General features: G+C 46.7%; 1 protein-coding gene across 1 annotated transcript in view; it reads left to right on the forward strand.

The window, feature by feature from the left end:
• Positions 1-19,910, forward strand: part of LOC143764772 (carbonic anhydrase-related protein 10-like) — a 2,293,337-nt gene that overhangs the window by 1,538,622 nt on the left and 734,805 nt on the right. The window contains exons 4-5 of the mRNA XM_077250719.1: positions 13,260-13,445; positions 15,116-15,211. Of these exons, the coding sequence (XP_077106834.1) occupies positions 13,260-13,445; positions 15,116-15,211 (282 nt within the window). The remainder of the gene's footprint in view (positions 1-13,259; positions 13,446-15,115; positions 15,212-19,910) is intronic.

Here is a 19,910-nt window from a genome sequence, read left to right on the forward strand (position 1 = left end):
CCTTGGCCTTGCGCTGTTAGTGCTGCCCGTCCTCTGACATCATTTGATGTCGGCCGGTGCGGTTCGCGATGCCCATGAATCCCAGCCCCGCAGTGTCTTGACATAGTTAAAACACTGCGGGGCTGGGATTCATGGCCTGGCGCAGTACATATGTTCGCCTCTCGCTTGGGTTCTTTCACCTGCTTCAGACTATGTGGCGTCAGCTGATCCCTTATCGCATGCCACGGCCATGAAGCCGCACAGTCCGAAGAAGGCGGAAGGAGATGAGGGACAGGCGAAGAAATGCACCGTTCATGCCCGTCAATCACACCCTCGCAGTCAAAATAAATAAGACACCGAGGGGCGTTGTGTGGGGCAAGGCGGCCGCAGAGGCGCACCCAGCCAAACAATGATGCCAGAAGACGGGCAGCGTTACCAAGGAGCTTGTTGCGTGTCAATACAAAGGATATTCACACCTGAGGGACGTTTTAATGGTCACAGAGGACACATTTTAGACGTGTTCAGTTCCACGAGTGCAAGGAGAATACGTTTCTGAGCCACCTTGCACACATGCAGCATTACTGCTGTACAAGGTGGCTGTAAAACATAGAAACACCTGGGGGAGGGTGGACAGGTTCCCTTCAATTTCAGTTCTTGTGTCTGCGTGGCGGTCGCAGTACACGTTGCCGGCTACACAGCAGGGGAAAAGCTGGCGGTGCTGAACCCCACTGACACATTGGCTGGTGTTTTTCTCTGTGCAGCTGGCAGTACCGGGCCCCAACTGGCGGTGTTAGAGCCCGGGGTCAGCAGGAGGAGGAGATGGAGCAGAGTGTTGGCCGAAGCCTGCACTGGCGGCAGCTTTGGGTCTGTTGTGCCTGCGTGGCTTTTGCAGGACACGATGCCGGCTGCACAGCAGGGGAACAGCTGGCGGTGCTGAACCCCACTGACACATTGGCTGGTGTTTGGCTCTGTGCAGCTAGCACATCTGGGCCCCAACTGGCGGTGTTAGAGCCCAGGGTCAGCAGGAGGAGGAGAGGGAGCAGAGTGTAGGCCGAAGCCTGCACTGGAGCAAGTTGAAAGGGAAACTTTAACCCCCCCCCCCAGGCGTTTGTAGCTGAAAGAGCCATCGTGTACAGCACTAATGCTGGAAAAGGTAAACTTAGCTCTTTTAATTATGGTCCTTGCACATGCTGAACCTAGCACTTATAAAAAGTGTCCCCTCCTACCGTGATACCGTCCGGTAGGTGGAACTTTCCTTTGTGATGTGACGCAGCACAGCCGTCATTCTTACCCCCTTGGCGCCGTGCGCCGCCTCCTCAGCGTTGTTTGAATCAGTCCCGGAGCCTGCGCTGTTAGGTTAGCCCTTGGCCATGCACACATTTTGCGCTGCCCGTCTTCTGACATCATTTGGTGTCAGGCTGGCTGCGCCTGTGCGGCCGCGCTGGCCGAGAGCCCGCCTCGTACTGTCTTCTGATTTAATCCCACTGGGGGCCTGAGATCCATGGACATGCGCAGTGCATATCTGAACCTCCACCTCTCACTCATCTCCCTACGGCTTCTTCTGACTGTGCGGTGTCACGGCCGTGGCATGCTATTAGGGACCAGCTGACACCGCACAGTTTGAATAAGCCGTAGGGAGATGAGTGAGAGGTGGAGGTTCAGATATGCACTGCGCATGTCCATGGATCTCTGGTCCCCAGTGGGATTAAATCAGAAGACAGTACGAGGCGGGCTCTCGGCCAGCGCGGCCGCACAGGCGCAGCCAGCCTGACACCAAATGATGTCAGAAGACGGGCAGCGCAAAATGTGTGCATGGCCAAGGGCTAACCTAACAGCGCAGGCTCCGGGACTGATTCAAACAACGCTGAGGAGGCGGCGCACGGCGCCAAGGGGGTAAGAATGACGGCTGTGCTGCGTCACATCACAAAGGAAAGTTCCACCAACCGGACGGTATCACGGTAGGAGGGGACACTTTTCATAAGTGTTAGGATCAGCATGTGCAAGGAGCACCACGAAAAGAGGCACTTTTTCCCTTTGCATCATTACTGCTGCACAAGGTGGCTCCTTCAGTAACAAACGCCTGGGGGGGGGGACAGGTTCCCTTAAATTTAACTTGTTGTGCCTGCATGGCGGTCGCAGTACACGTTGCCGGCTGCACAGCAGGGGAACAGCTGGCGGTGCTGAACCCCACTAACACATTGGCGAGGTGTTTGGCTCTGTGCGGACAGCACTTCTGGACGGCAACTAGCATTGTTGGAGCCCAGGGACAGGTGGAGGAGGAGGAGGTGGAGGAGGTAGGAGGGATTGCCACACACACAGCAGGGGAACAGCTGACGTTACTGAACCCCAATAACAGAGGAGGGACTGTTGACTGTGCGTACAGCACTTCTGGACGGCAACTGGCGGTGTTGGAGCCCAGGGACAGGTGGAGGAGGAGGAGGTGGAGGAGGTAGGAGGGATTGCCACACACACAGCAGGGGAACAGCTGACGTTACTGAACCCCAATAACAGAGGAGGGACTGTTGACTGTGCGTACAGCACTTCTGGACGGCAACTGGCGGTGTTGGAGCCCAGGGACAGGTGGAGGAGGAGGAGGTAGGAGGAGGTAGGAGGGATTTCCACACACACAGCAGGGGAACAGCTGACGTTACTGAACCCCAATAACAGAGGAGGGACTGTTGACTGTGCGTACAGCACTTCTGGACGGCAACTGGCGGTGTTGGAGCCCAGGGACAGGTGGAGGAGGAGGAGGTGGAGGAGGTAGGAGGGATTGCCACACACACAGCAGGGGAACAGCTGACGTTACTGAACCCCAATAACAGAGGAGGGACTGTTGACTGTGCGTACAGCACTTCTGGACGGCAACTGGCGGTGTTGGAGCCCAGGGACAGGTGGAGGAGGAGGAGGTGGAGGAGGTAGGAGGGATTGCCACACACACAGCAGGGGAACAGCTGACGTTACTGAACCCCAATAACAGAGGAGGGACTGTTGGGACTGTGCGTACAGCACTACCAGGCAACAACTAGCGGTGTTGGAGCCCAGGGACAGGTGGAGGAGGAGGAGGTAGGAGGAGGTAGGAGGGATTGCCACACACACAGCAGGGGAACAGCTGACGTTACTGAACCCCAATAACAGAGGAGGGACTGTTGACTGTGCGTACAGCACTTCTGGACAGCAACTGGCGGTGTTGGAGCCCAGGGACAGGTGGAGGAGGAGGAGGTAGGAGGAGGTAGGAGGGATTGCCACACACACAGCAGGAGAACAGCTGACGTTACTGAACCCCAATAACAGAGGAGGGACTGTTGACTGTGCGTACAGCACTTCTGGACGGCAACTGGCGGTGTTGGAGCCCAGGGACAGGTGGAGGAGGAGGAGGTAGGAGGAGGTAGGAGGGATTGCCACACACACAGCAGGGGAACAGCTGACGTTACTGAACCCCAATAACAGAGGAGGGACTGTTGACTGTGCGTACAGCACTTCTGGATGGCAACTGGCGGTGTTGGAGCCCAGGGACAGGTGGAGGAGGAGGAGGTAGGAGGAGGTAGGAGGGATTGCCACACACACAGCAGGGGAACAGCTGACGTTACTGAACCCCAATAACAGAGGAGGGACTGTTGACTGTGCGTACAGCACTTCTGGACGGCAACTGGCGGTGTTGGAGCCCAGGGACAGGTGGAGGAGGAGGAGGTAGGAGGAGGTAGGAGGGATTGCCACACACACAGCAGGGGAACAGCTGACTTTACTGATCCCCAATAACAGAGGAGGGACTGTTAACTGTGCGTACAGCACTTCTGGACGGCAACTGGCGGTGTTGGAGCCCAGGGACAGGTGGAAAAGCAGAGGAACACAATGTAGGCCAAAGCCTGAGAAAGTCGAAAGGGAACCTTTAACCCCCCCCCCAAGGCATTTGTAGCTGAAAGAGCCAGCTTGTGCAGCACAAAAGATGCAAAAGGAAAAGGTGGCTCTTTTCATCACGCTCCTTGCAAACACAGAACTAAACACTTATAAAATGTGTCCCCTGAAACCGTGAAACCGTCCCGGAGGTGGGACTTTCCTTCGTAATATGACGCAGCACAGCCGTCATTCCTACACCCCCGGCGCCGCGCCCCGGCTCCTCAGCGTTGTTTGATTCCGTCCCGGAGCCTGCGCTGTTAAGTTATCCCTTGGCCAGGCACACTTAGCGCTGCCCATCTTCTGACATCATTTGGTGTCAGGCTGGCTGCGCCTGTGCGGCCGCGCTGGCCGAGAGCCCGCCTCGCAGTGTCTTCTGATTTTATCCCACTGGGGGCCTGGGATCCATGGCCATGCGCAGTGCATATCCTCGCCTCTCACTCCCCTCCCTACGGCTTCTTAAGACTGTTCGGTGTCACGACCGTGGCATGCTATTAGGGACCAGCTGACACCGAACAGTCTGAAGAAGCCATAGGGAGATGAGTGAGAGGTGGAGGTTCAGATATGCAATGCGCATGTCCATGGATCCCAGGCCCCCAGTGGGATTAAATCAGAAGACACTGCGAGGCGGGCTCTCGGCCAGCGCGGCCGCACAGGCGCAGCCATCCTGACACCAAATGATGCCAGAAGACGGGCAGCGCTAAGTGTGCCTGGCCACGGGATAACATAACAGCGCAGGCTCCGGGACGGAATCAAACAACGCTGAGGAGCCGGGGCGCGGCGCCGGGGGGGTAGGAATGACGGCTGTGCTGCGTCATATTACGAAGGAAAGTCCCACCTCCGGGACGGTTTTACGGTATCAGTGGACACATTTTATAAGTGTTAAGTTCTGCGTGTGCAAGGAGCTAAACCAAAATAGCTACCTTTTCCTTGTGCAGCATTACTGCTGCACAAGGTGGCTCTTTCAGTAACAAACGCCTTGGGGGGGGGGGGGACAGATTCCCTTACATTTCAGTTGTTGTGTCAGCGTGGCGGTCGCATGACACATTGCCGGCTACACAGCTGGGGATCAGCTGACGTTACTGAAACCCAATAACACTGGGTCGTATGTTTTGACTGTGCAGACGGCACTTCTGAGCCTCAACTGGCGGTGTTGGAGCCCAGGAATTTAAGTTCAGGTGGTAGAAAGATGAACACAACAGGAGACCTGGATAACGTATACAGTGACCTAATTATTTAATCAGGAGGAGGAGTGGCAAATTCCTGCGAGATCCAGGCCTTGTTCATTTTCAGGAAAGTAAGCCGGTCAACGTTATCGGAGGATAGTCGCATGCGACGGTCAGTTAGTACACCACCTGCAGCACTAAAGACACGTTCCGATAATACACTGGCCGCAGGGCAAGACAGCACCTCCAATGCATACTGGCTTAGCTCTGGCCATGTATCCAGCTTTGAGACCCAAAACTTGAAAGGGGAAGAGCCGTCTGGGAGTACAGCAAGAGGGCATGACATGTAGTCTGTCACTATCTGACGGAACCGTTGCCTCCTGCTGACTGGAGCCGTCTGTGATGGTGTAGACTTTTGTGGGGGGCACAGAAAACTGTGCCACAGTTGGGCCATACTGGTCTTGCCTTGGGCAGAGGCACTGCTTCTGCTCCCTCTTTGTGCAGAGCCTCCACCACTGCCTGGACGCACTGAGCTGCTTTGGAATGCACTAGCAGCACTTCTCTCAGTTGGAATGGAGAAGATGATGGAATTGACCAGTGTGTCTTGGTACTCCCGCATTTTTCGCTCCCAGTTCAACGGTGTGATGAGGCTTTCTACGTTGTCCCGGTAGCGAGGATCGAGGAGGGTGAACACCCAATAATCAGACATGTTGAGAATGTGGGCGATGCGGCGGTCGTTTCTCAGGCACTGCAGCATGTAATCCACCATGTGCTGCAGACTGCCAACTGCCCAAGAAACGCTGTCCCCTGCTGGAGGCGTGGTCTCTGCCCACTCGTCATCACCCCACCCTCGCTGTACACACTGAGTACTGGACAATTCGGTAACTCCCTCCTCTGGACGGATGTCTTCCTCCTCCATTGACTCCTCCTCATCCTCCTCACAAACTGTCCCCTGCCTACGCGTTTGTGAGGAACCACGTGGCGCTGACTGTCCAGAAGATGATGGAAATGGTGAATCCTCATCCTCCACCTCTTCCACAACATCATCCCTTAGCGCTTGCAGTGATTTTTCAAGCAGGCAGATAAGGGGGACAGTCATGCTGACTAGTGCATCATCTGCACTCGCCATCCGCGTGGAATAATCAAAGGGACGCAAAACCTGGCAGACGTCATTCATAGTGGCCCACTCTGTGGTTGTGAAGTCTGTACGGCGCTGACTGTGACTTCTTTGCGCCTGAAGCAGCTGGTACTCCATTACAGCTTGCTGCTGCTCACACAACCGCTCCAACATATGTAACGTGGAATTCCACCTGGTAGGTAGGTCACATATGATGCGATGTTCCGGCAGGCGGTGTCGGCGCTGCAGAGCCGCAATGCGCGCTTTTGCCGTGCTGGAACGCCGCAAGTGAGCACACTCTAGGCGGACCTTGTGCAGCAGTGCATCAAGATCCGGATAGTCCCTCAAAAAGCTCTGCACGACCAAATTGAGCACATGTGCCAGACATGGGATGTGAGTGAGGTTGCCGAGGCCCAGAGCTGCCACCAGATTTCGGCCATTATTACACACTACCATGCCTGGCTGGAGATTCGCTGGCACAAACCACACATCGCTCTCCTGCTTGATGGCATTCCAGAGCTCCTGCGCTGTGTGGCTACGATTCCCCCAAAAAATTAATTTCAAGACGGCCTGTTGACGTTTGGCCACGGCTGTGCTCATGTCGGTCGTAACAGGTACACGTTCATCACGGGTCCATGTGGAGGTGGACTGTGACGGCTCCTGCAGCGATGATTCTGAGGAACTGGTGTAAGAGGAGGAGTCAATGCGTACAGAATGGATTCCTGCAATCCTTGGAGTGGGCAGGACACGTCCTGCGCCACTCGCACGGTCTGTACCCAGCTCAACGACATTAACCCAATGGGCAGTGAGGGAAAGGTATCGCCCCTGTCCATGTTGACTGGTCCACGCATCGGTGGTGAGGTGGACCTTGCTACTGAAGGCGTTCAGTAGCGCGTGTTTTATGTGTCCCTCCACATGCTTGTGCAGGGCAGGGACGGCTTGCCTGCTGAAGTAAAAGCGGCTGGGCACATTGTACTGTGGGACTGCCAATGACATCAAGTCACGGAAGCTGTCAGTCTCCACCAGCCTGAATGACAGCATTTCCAGTGAAAGAAGTTTGGCAATGCCTGCAGTCAGAGCCTGTGCTCGTGGGTGGTTTGACGAGAAAGGCCGCCTTTTCTCCCATGCCTGTACTACCGATGGCTGTAGACTGGGCTGGGAGTGTGTGGATGACTGGGAAAGTGGTGCTGCGGGTGGAATTACAGCGGGTCTCTGGACAACAGGGCCAGAGGTTCTTCCACGGCGATCCTGGGAGGAAGCCGAACCAGCTGCGTGTGAGCTAGAGGAAGAGGCAACACGAGCTGAAGAGGTGGTAGCTGCCGCTGTTGGTTGGCCTAGCTCTTCAGTGTGTTTTTCTAACTCCGCCGGGTGCCTGTTGCGCACATGTTTCCACATGTTGGAGGTATTGAGGTTGCTGACATTTTTCCCTCTTTTGACTTTTTGATGACACACCTTGCATCTGACATAGCAAATGCCATCTGCAACTGTGTCAAAAAAGGACCAGGCACTGCAAGTCTTGGGAGCGCCCTTTTTGGCTTTTGGAAGAGACGTGCTCCTAACGGGTGCCAAAGCGGAGGCTGCAGGATCCGCAGTCTTCCCCCTCCCTCTCCCTCTTTGGGCCGTACGGGGAATCTCTTCCTCAGAGCTGCTCCCACCACCTTCCTGTCCCTCACGCCAAGATGGGTCAAGGACCTCATCATCTACACTACCCTCTGCCCCCAACTGCTCCTCCTGGGTAGTCTCAGCAGCAGAGCACGCACCAGTAAGTGGCACCTGAGTGTCATCATCAGCTGATGCGGCCTGCGATGTGGTGACCGGAGCCACTGGCCCACCCGCCTCTTCAGAGGAAGAGAGAAAAAGCTGTTGGGCATCACTGCACCCTGCCTCTTCTTCCATTTCTCCAATGCTGCTTGGCTGGCCCCCTGTTTCCAAGCCAAGAGATTCAGAGAACAGAAGTAGAGACGGCTCCTGTCCTGGGCTCTCTGTCTGCCTGGGCAATTTGGCAGGTGGTGAAGAGACAGATGGCTGCTCTCCAGTGCTCTGTGTCTGAGAGGATGTGGCACTAATTGAAGTTGATGCATTAGCTGCCATCCATCCGACAACGGCTTCAATTTGTTCTTCACGCAGCAGCAGTGTACGGCGCTCTGACACAAAGCTACGCATGAACGACTGTTGCCTGGTGAATGTGGGTGCTGATGAGTCACCGGTGTCCGCAGCAGGCACAGAATCCCCACGTCCCCTCCCTGCTCCGCGCCCACGCCCACGTGCCTTACTCACTGCCTTCTTCATCTTGGTTGACTGATAAAGATAAGCAGAAAAGTACTAACGGCTTTGTGTGCTTATTCCTGAGCAACTCCTCCTAACAGGTATAAGAAACACTAATTTTCTAAAGTGTGGACTAGACTTTAATATGAGCTAATGTGGCCTACACAAATGTAAAGTGGTGTAACTGGTGTGTTTGGTGAACTTTATTATTTATTTATTTTTTGGGGGCTGAACTGACAACGGATAGAGCTGCAGTCACACGGAGACCGTGCAGACAGACGTAAACGGCGCTGCAAGGCCCAAAAACCCTCCTCTACGTTATCCTATGTAGTGTTTTTCCACAAGTTAGCTGGAGACGGGTGGAAAGACACTAATAGGAATTTTTTGAAAAAATGTGCAGCAGCCTGCACTACTTAAAACAAAATGAAAATTGATTTGGCGGTATGACGCAGTGAACAACCCTGAGCTGGAGACAACCAGGCTACGGCTGCTCACAGACTACAGGGCGAGCTGCAGTCACACGGAGACCGTGCAGACAGCCGTAAACGGCGCTGCAAGGCCCAAAAACCCTCCTCTACGTTATCCTATGTAGTGTTTTTCCACAAGTTAGCTGGAGATGGGTGGAAAGACACTAATAGGAATTTTTTGAAAAAATGTGCAGCAGCCTGCACTACTTAAAACAAAATGAAAATTGATTTGGCGGTATGACGCAGTGAACAACCCTGAGCTGGAGACAACCAGGCTACGGCTACTCACAGACTACAGGGCGAGCTGCAGTCACACGGAGACCGTGCAGACAGCCGTAAACGGCGCTGCAAGGCCCAAAAACCCTCCTCTACGTTATCCTATGTAGTGTTTTTCCACAAATTAGCTGGAGACGGGTGGAAAGACACTAATAGGATTTTTTTGAATAAATTAGCAGCAGACTACACTACTTGAAAAAAAAAAAAAAAAAGAACAGTATGAGGCAATGAACCACCCTCCCTGAACTGAATACAACCAGCTATGGATGGCCTATGTGGCTGCACTCAGACTAGAGAGTGGGCTGCACTCACACACACACACACACAGACCTTGCAGATCGCTGTGAAAACAGCGCTACAAGGCAAAAGCAAGGTGAATAATAGGTGAACACAGCGGTTGCTAAATTAGCCTTTGGAAAGCACAAAGAAGCAAATCGCTATCTCTAAACTGTCCCTCAGTCAGCAAACAGCATCCTGTCACTAACTGAATTCACAGCAGAGTGATCGCAAAATGGCGCCAGCGACTTTTAAACTGCATCATGACATCATTTCAGCAGCCAATCACAGCCTTGCCAGTAGTTTCATGCCCTCCATGCTAAACAGGATGTGCCCACACTTGGAATCATTCTCATTGGCTGAATTTCTGCATTTTGAAGCTATACAGTGACACTGAGAGACTTCCTGATATGCACTGCGCATGACTGTTGAATGCAAAATTGGCTGGAATTGAGATTGGATGCCATGTCGCATTTGGAGAGCACCTGATGTGCCTAAATAGTGGAAACCCCCTGACAAATGACACCCTTTTGGAAAGTAGGTCCCCTAAGGAACTTATCTAGATGTGTGGTGAGCACTTTGAACCCCAATGTGCCTAAACAGTGGAAACCCCCAATTCTAACTCCAACCCTAACCCCAACACACCCTTAACCCTACTCCCAACCTTAGCCCTAATCCCAACCCTAACCCTAATCCCAATCGTAACCTTATCCCTAACTTTAGCCCCAACCCTAACCCTCACTTTAGCCCCAACTGTAACCCTAACTTTAGCCCCAACCCTAACCCTAACTTTAGCTCCAACCCTAACTTTAGCCTCAACCCTAACCCCAGCCCCAACCCAAACTCTAATCCCAACCCCAATCCTAACCCTAACCCTAATGGGAAAATTGAAATTAATACTTTTTTTATTTTATTATTTTTCCCTAAGAGAGTGAATAAGGAGGGTTTGATTTACTATTTATAGTGAACCAAACTATTCATGTTTGGCAGCTGTCACACACCAAAAGATGCTTCTTATTGCAAAAAATTCTTTTTGCATCACCACATTTTGAGAGCTTTAATTTTTCCACATTTTGGCCCACAGAGTCATGTGAAATCTTGTTTTTTGCAGGACGAATTGACGTTTTTTTTTGTAACATTTTCAGGCACATAACAGCAATTTATGAATTTGTTTGGGGGGGGGGCGTTTACACCGTCCCACGTTTGGTAAGATTGATAAAGCAGTTTTATTATTTGGGTTAGTATGATTACAGCAATACCTCATTTATATTATTTTTTATGTTTTGACGCTTTATACAGTAAAACTATTTTATATAAAAAATAATTATTTTTACATCCCTTCATTCTACGATCTATAACTTTTTTATTTTTCTGGTGATGGAGCTCTATGGTGGCTTTTTTTTTGCGGGACACGATCGCGCTTTCAGTGGTACCACATTTATTTATATCCGTCTTTTTGATCGTGTGTTATTACACTTTTTGTTTGGTGGTATGATAATAAAGCATTTTTTTGGCTTGTTTTTTATTCTAATGGTGGTCATTAAAGGGGTTAACTAGGGACAGTTTTATAGGTCAGGTCGTTAGGGATGCGGCTATACCAAATATGTGTTTTTTTATTGTTTAGATTTTTTTTTACATTCAAATATTTATTTATTGATGGAATAAATATTGTTTTTTTTTCATTATTATTATTAATTATTTTTTAAAATATTTTTACAATTATTTCAATTTTTTTATTTCATTCTTAGTTTTACACTTTGTCCCACTATAGGACACTCATTTTCTGCAGGTTGATCACCTCTATAGCATGCAGATGTGCATGCTACAGAAGCTATACAGTGACACTGAGAGGCTTCCTGATATGCACTGCGCATGACAGGAAGTCTCTCAGCTCTGGAGACCCAGATGTCATCATGACGACATCAGGTTTCCATCGCAGCAATCGGGACACTGCATAATGCTGCGGGGTCTCCGATCCAAAGGCAAAGGGGCTGTCAACCCCTCTGTTTGCTCCGGGACGCTGCAATCATGTTTGATCGCAGTGTTCTGAGGGTTAAAGTGCCAGGAGTGGTCCGTGACCGCTCCTGGCATTTAGTGCCGGGTGTCAGCTGTGAGAATCTGCTGACACCAGCCGCGATCAGCTGTGCTCCCCCTGTGAGCACGGCTGATCGCCTGTGATGTACTATCTTGTCCATGGGCATACGGGTCCAGGGCACAAGGGCGGGATAGTACTGTTGTAGTCTGATGTCAGAAAGGGGTTAAAGGAGTAGTCCGGAAGTAAAAAAAAAAAATCTAAATGCTTATCTAATTGGTGTCATAATCTAGCATCTTTTCTAATATACTTTAATTAAAAGTCCCAACCTGCTCTAACTTCATTTTTTCAATACTAATTCTTTGAAGACACTTTGACAATCCCAGTGTTTGCTGGAATAGTGAAAAGAGTCATTTTCAGGGGGCAGAGGCTGTGGTTACTGCTCCAGCCTCCACCCTTCTTACATAAATCATGATCAGTGGTGCATGTTTCAGGGACTGGCCAAGTCCTTGCTCTATATGAGCATGCATTAGTTGTCAATTCTACCATATGCTCCTTAGATTCTTGTCACTATGCAATATGTACCGTGACAGTTCTCTCACTCACATGCTCTGATCAGAAGCAAGGATCTGGCAAAAGAGTGTGCTGTTAGTGTATAGTGTAAGAAGACTATCCTGCGTGTTAGAAAAACAGAGATCAGTGCTGCCCCCAAGAGTGATATTTAAGGATAAACACATATGTAAGATAATATTGGTGGTACCTCTCAAATACACTGTGCATCATGGCCATTGAAGCATCGGTGTCCTTCACATTTCTCCCCTCCCACAGCAGGGGCGCCAATTTACTTACCACTGCAACTTGTGTCCTGCACTTGCTTCCCCACTGGCTGCTGCCTGGGGTCTGCACACAGCTTGCACATTATAGCTTGCACTGTGCTTCATCCTTCCTACAGGACAGCGCATGCCGCCCTAAAGTGTCCACAGCCACTGATATTCACTGGCTGATCAATGTGTAATGTCAATAGTCTGCATGCTTGCTAGTTCTCAGGTCCCCTCTGTACATCAGTAAATTTACCTGTCCTGTACCTGTCTGCCTGTACTACTAATAATTATAATTTATTAATAATAATAATAATAATAATAATAATAATAATCTGCCTTGGGTTAATTTATTTCAGCCGTGTGTTCCTCTATTGTGCCTGTGTAGATTCACATAGTTACATCACTCCAGGCTTTCCTTAGATTATGGCACAGTGGTTCCATCACTACAGTTACAGTCTAAACTGTCACCTCAGCTTTACCCCCTGCATAATTAGCTATACTCGACTCAAGACAAAACAAGTTCTTCACTTCTTGACACAGTGTGCACCTGGAAGAGTTTCATTCACATATTTTATCAGTGACTTTATTGAAAAGAGGGAGCCTTATACAAAGATCAAAATTGCCGATTTGTTTTGCCATAGAGGAAGATCTAGTATATGTATCCTGCTATATGATTTTTCTATAATGCTGAGACCAGAAAGACTGTTTAAGGCAAGTGTAGAATGTGGGAGCCAGTGGTAATCACATTATTGGGGCTACACACATTCAACATAATAGAAACAATTTAATGCATCAGCACCTCGCGCTCGCAAAAGATGTTTGTGTCAATTAGGAGGTTAAACATTGGTCTGCCTGTGTGTACTTTTCCGGGGGTAGAGGAACTTTTGATATTTTTTTTACTTTTCTTGTTATGAAGCTTTGGTTAGGTCAAAACTTGTTTACTTTTTGAATCTTCCCATTGTATTCCAGATCAGTGGAACAATGCACAATACAGGACGACATGTATCTTTCCGCCTGGACAAGCAGCTTCAAGTTAACATTTCTGGGGGTCCCCTGTTATATAATCATCGTCTTGAGGAGATCATGTTGCATTTTGGCAGCGAGAATAGCATCGGGTCAGAACATCTCATGAACAAGGAGGCTGCTGCTGGAGAGGTGACTGTAATAACAGAAATAATGAGAATATTCTGTGAATACATTTTATTCTGTAGCTAGAGAGAGACACAAAAGAAATTGAAATTTTAAAGCATTTCAGTTATTAAAATTACGTCTGACTGAAACATACAAAAATAGATATAATATCCAAGCAGGTAACTAGATAGATAAATAGATAGATAGATACATAGATAGATAGATACCATTACCTTACATAAATATTAATAAGGCAGCCCCAACCTCCATTTCCTTTGCATAAATTGTTACTATCATTAAGGTAATGGTAAATAGCGAACTAAACAATGCAAGTGATAAATTATGTCGTTAGTACACAGAGTTCATTAAAACATGAGAAAATTACATTATTTGTCTTTAAATAGGAACGTTTATTGAGATTCTGTTACAGTCTTTAAATAACCATCATAAATGATGTTTTAATTCAAGTCCAACTGAGATGCAATTTATTAGTGGATAAGACACAAGTACTGAAGCAAGTGCTAGATTGATTGATTTCCCTAAGTGTAGCTCTCAATTAAGCTATTTTATATTTTGATGTCACTGTTGCTTAGTTTTGGAAATATTACTTATGTGTACAGTAAATCAATAATTGGAATAGATTAGGCAGTGTGAAGTGAAATATAAATGAGCTTAGATAGATAATGCATGAGTATGAAATGCATTATTTCACTGTAACAAAAGCTTTGCTTCATTAACAGGATCATGTTGTTTTTTTTTTTCTTTTGTTTCATAACCAACTGCAGTATTACTATAAAGAACAAGCTGTAGCTTAAATCCTATAATAATCCAATGTTAAATGGTCAACATTCTTCAGCGATATACTGTATACACATACAAATTTGTGGAAGAACGTTGACCTGTTAGTGTTCCTCAATCCCGAAACATGAACACCACAAACAATTGTGATTGAGCTGAAAATAAAAAAATGATTAAATAAAACACTCAAAATGCAGAAAAATAATAAATAAGTAATATTCACCCTACTGATCCTCTATTGGTGTCCTTACTTCTGATTTGGTCCAAATGGTCGGTGCAGGAAGTTCATAGACTGGCTCTGGACTTCTTGGCAGACCGCAACATTGGAACATAAATGGTAGAGAACTGGTAAAGTATTATTTTTTTAGTATTGTATTTTACGTGTTATTTTTAATTAGTTTAGTGGCCAGTCCAAACGCTTGACAAACCATGCTTGATTTGTGCTAAAGAATGGTCATAGCAACTTTTCTTGTCTTGTTGAATTTCAGGATACAAGAGTCAATAGTAAGGTGTTCAGCTACTACTGATGCTGTTACTAACCTTATTGGAAACCCCCAACATTAACCCTGAATGGTAGTGTGAACATGTGTCTTACCCATGTTACAGCTTTTATGGAGTTACTTTCCAAAACAGGAAAACTTCTTTAAGCAAATAAAATTATAAGGATATTTAACTCCTGAAACGTGTTCTTATAGTAAGCTGTTAAATCATTAAATCACACTCTTCTTTATTATTTATTTTCTCTTATTTTCTTACAGTGCCATTAAAGTCTGCTTAGCCATGCCTGTTCTCTCTATTTCCTACTTTTCCATCTGATATCTTTGAATCTGTGAGCCCTGACTTTCTATCTTCTCTTTTGGTTTCTGACCTTGTGAGACACTCCTCTCTTATTACAGGTACAGCTTATTCATTATAACCAGGATTTGTACAGTAATGTCAGCGAGGCATCCCACAACCCCAATGGCCTGGCAATAATCTCTTTGTTCGTAAATGTGAGTTCTTGTGTTTTCATGTATTGAATGTGCACTTTTCTTAGTATTAAATGGAAAATTATTTTTTTCTCTCACCATACAATGATGATTCTTTTATTGCATGATCAGTCTTAGTGATTACTGTAGGTTCTGAACTGTGCATTTCTGCAAGTATCCTTAATATTAAACTTATAATGATGAAAATACTATATGTGATTTAGCAACAAATTTTGAAATAGTTGTAAAGTTATTTAAGACATTTACTTTTTTTATTTTGCATTATTTGCAAACATTTCTGGACTGAAAATAGCACTTTGCATAGGTTACATATGCATTACATGGCGATAGATAGATAGATAGATAGATAGATAGATAGATAGATAGATAGATAGATAGATGTAGAGATAGATAATAGATAAATAAGCAATTGATTGATATATAATAGATAGATAGATAGATAGATAGATAGATAGATAGATAGATAGATAGATAGATAGATAGATAATAGACATATGGATAGATAATAGATAGTTAATAGATAGATAGATAGATAGATAATAGATAGATGATAGACGACAGATAGATAGATAATAGATAGATAAACAGATAAACATAGCAGAACCAGAGGGCATAGGACTGTATGTTATTTGCCGACAACACGCCTGGAGGTAAAGCAGAACCTGAGAACCTGGGTCATGTTAGAGACCCTGTAAAATGGCTCAAGCTGCCCGCCACACAGGTACCTGTCCCAGGACAGGGGAAAGGAGGGGTACCTTGCCAGCAAGCTTCAGGTAGCAGGGACTTCGCACACCAGCATTAGCAGGAAAGGCTCACAGATCTCAACTGGAAAAGGGGATTCATCTATTGCCTCCAGGCCGGCTGGGCCACCGCGACACGTGTACCTGGTACCCTGGACTGAGATGGTGTAAGGACTCTGGATTCCTTGTTTATCTTTGGTGCCATTTTCCAAGATGGGGTCTGCTGCCTCAAATCTGCTCATGTGATCTGACTTCCCTGTCTTTATAAGCCTGGCTTGCTTCATTCTCCTTGCTTGTGTATTCTGCCTGAATCCTGGTTAGTGCTGCAAGAGACTTCCCCTCTCCAGATACTCCGGCTCCACCTATTCAGCTAAACCTTCTCATCTCTCAGAGGTTCTCCTGCATTTCTCTGCATTCTTCTCCTACCTGCTGGACATGTAAGCTCATCCTGCTACAGCTAAGCTTGTTTGATTTCCACTGCTGGTTTATGTGACTGTTTTGGACTTGAAGCTCTGCACTGCTTCTGGACTCGTTGCTAAAACTGCCAGCCCTGGTTTGAACTGTGTCTTATTGTCTGCATTTCCCCAGAAGATGCTACGCCCATAACACTTTGCCTGCAGCAAAGCTGCAAATAACTATTCCTAAGAAGGACCCAGTTTGCTGTCCATTAGAACTGTTGTGCACATGCTGCACCCACGTTTGTGCATTTGAATATTGACTGTGCTTGCAGCCGAGCTGCAAGGAACTTATCCTAATTTCACCTTATTTGCTGTGTTTGAACTTGTTCACATTTTGCACCAGTGTTTGTTTGAAAAAATACAGACTTATCACTATATTTGGTTCTGTTGCTTATTTGTCTCAAGCCAAGAGATTCCTGAGTGTTCCACTACAATTGTTACAGATGGACGGCTACCATCAGTAAACCAGGTAAAGACTATCATACAGTGTCCTTTGTTATTTATCGGCATACACCATCATTGCTGCCTACACTTCGGGAGCCCTGGGGACCCTGCTTCACCTGTGGGAAGCGTCACCATCTGGCCGCCATACCATCACCCCAGAGGACCCCTTTAAGCGGCGTCGGTCCCTACTGACCGAAAACCACAGGTTTATGTGAGCGCCCAGGGTCACGGACCGGGTCACAACCACAGTGACATCCCCTTTAAGAGTTACCGGACCCGGTGCCGAGTACCCCACTGCCCTCGCGGGGGACTCATATACACAGTATATATATATATATATATATATATATATATATATATATATATATATATATATATATATATATATATATATACTGTATATATGTACAGTGCAGTGAAAAAGTGTTCATATTCGTCGTGAATTTTTTGACTTTTTATTACATTACAGCCACAATCTTAAATGTATTTTATTGGGATTTTACATTGGAGAAAAAAGGTATTTACTCAGAGACCAATTGTGCAAGTTCTCCCACTTAAAAGAGTGATAGAGGCCTATAATTGGCATCATAGGTAGACCACAACTATGAAAGTCAAAATAAGAAAACAAATCCAGAAAACCACATTGTCTGATTTTGCAAGATTTATTTTGCAAACTATGGTGGAAAATAAGTATTTGGTCACCTAAAAACATGCAAGATTTCTGGCTCTCACAGACCTGTAACTTCTTTTTTTACTAAGCTCTTTTGTTATCCACTCATTACCTGTAGTAATGGCACCTGTTTGAACTTGTTATCAGTATAAAAGACACCTGTCCACAATCTCAAACAGTCACACTTCAAACTCCACTATGGTGAAGACCAAAGAGCTATCAAAGGATACCAGAAACAAAATTGTAGCCCTGCACCAGGCTGGGTAAACTGAATCTGCATTAGGCAAGCAGCTTGGTGTGATGAAATCAACTGTGGGAGCAACAATAAGAAAATGATCACAAGAACGGTGAGCAAAAATCCCAGAACCACATGGAGGTACCTAGTGAATGACCTGCATAGAGCTGGGACCACCATAACAAAGGCTACCAACAGTAACACGCTACACCACCAGAGACTCAGATCCTGCAGTGCCAGACCTGTCCCCTTGCTTAAACCAAGTACATGTCTGAAGTTTGCTAGAGAGCATTTGGATTATCCAGAAGAGTATTGGGAGAATGTTATACAAATTTTAGGCCACGCCTCTGACCACACCCATTCATAACTAGCCACACCCATATCCATGTCCCAACCACACCCATTTAGCACTGCTGATCACACTGTTTCATAAAGAATAATTATAAACCAAAAAATATGGCCACACAGTGCTCCATACTGTACGATGGCTACACATGATGCTCCATACTGTATATTGGCTGCACATGATACTTCGTACCGTATAATGGCCACACATAGCTACTCCTACACACGTGGCTGGGCTCCGTACACACGTGCTCCGCTCCATACACCTCGTACACACGCGGCTCTGCTCCATACACCTCGTACACATTTAGCTCCGCTCCATACACCTCATACACACACGACTCCGCTTCGTACACCTCATACACACGGCTCCGCTCCGTACACCTCATTCACACACGGCTCCGCTCCATACACCTCATACACATTCAGCTCCGCTCCATACACCTTTTGACTTTTGAAAATATTTTTTATAATTTTTTCTATTTTTTCTCTGGCGCCCCCTTAGGGTCGGCGCCCTAGGCGGCTGCCTAGTTCGCCTATACGTTCAGGCCGGCCCTGATGTTATATGGTCTGATGAAACCAAAGTAGAACTGTTTGGTAGAAACAAAACAAATTGTGTTTGGAGGAGACAGAATGCTAAGTTGCATCCAAAGAACACCATACCTACTGCAAAGCATAGGGGTGGCAACATCATGCTTTGGGGCTTTTCTCTGCAAAGGGACCATGATGACTGATCTGTGTACATGAAAGAATGAATGGGGCCTTGTATCATGAGATTTTGAGTGTAAACCTCCATCCATCAGCAAGCGCATTAAAGATGAAACGTGGATGGGTCTTTCATCATGATAGTGACCCCAAGCATACTGCCAGAGCAACGAAGGAGTGGCTTTGTAAGAAGCATATGAAGGTCCTGGAGTGGCCCAGCCAGTCTCCAGATCTCAAACCCATAGAAACCCTTTGGAGGGAGTTGAAAGTCTGTGTTGCCCAACGATAGGCTCTAAACATCACTGCTTTACAGGAGATCTGCATGGAGGAAGGGGCCAACAAACCACCAACAGTGTGTGCCAACCTTGTGTAGACTTACAGAAAACATTTGACCACTGTCATTGCCAAAAAAGTATATATAGCATCGCCTCTATGTATCAGACCCAATCGAGTTGTTGCAGCTTCTACCCTCCCATGGAGGCTATTGAAACATGCCAAAAGTAAAAAAAAATGTGATTAAAATATGACAAAAAATAAAAAATATATAAAAGTTTAAATCACCCGCCTTTCGCCCCATTCAAAATAAAACAATAAAAATAAAATCAAACATGCACATATTTGGTATTGCCGCATTCAGAATTGCACGATCTATCAATGAAAACATGGATTAATCTGATCGCTAAACGGCATAGCGAGAAAAAAAGTCAAATGCCAGAATCCCTTTTTTTTGGTCGCCACAACATTGAATTAAAATGCAATAACGGGCGATCAAAAGATTGTATCTGCACAAAAATGGTATCATTAAAAAAATCAGCTTGGCACGCAAAAAATAATCCCACACCCAACCCGAGATAAAGAAAAATGGAGACGCGACGCTATGGCTCTCGGAAAATTGTGCCTTTTTTTTTTTTTAGCAAACATTGGAATTTTTTTTCACTACTTAGATAAAAAAGAACCTAGACATGTTTGGTGTCTGTGAACTCATAATGAACTGGAGAATCATATTGGCAGGTCAGTTTTAGCACTTAGTAAACCTAGCAAAAAAGTCAAACAAAAAACAAGTGTGGGATTGCACTTTTTTTGCAATTTCACAGCATTTGGAATT

The sequence above is a fragment of the Ranitomeya variabilis genome, chromosome 4 (assembly GCF_051348905.1).
Source record: "Ranitomeya variabilis isolate aRanVar5 chromosome 4, aRanVar5.hap1, whole genome shotgun sequence".
Lineage (NCBI taxonomy): Eukaryota > Metazoa > Chordata > Amphibia > Anura > Dendrobatidae > Ranitomeya > Ranitomeya variabilis.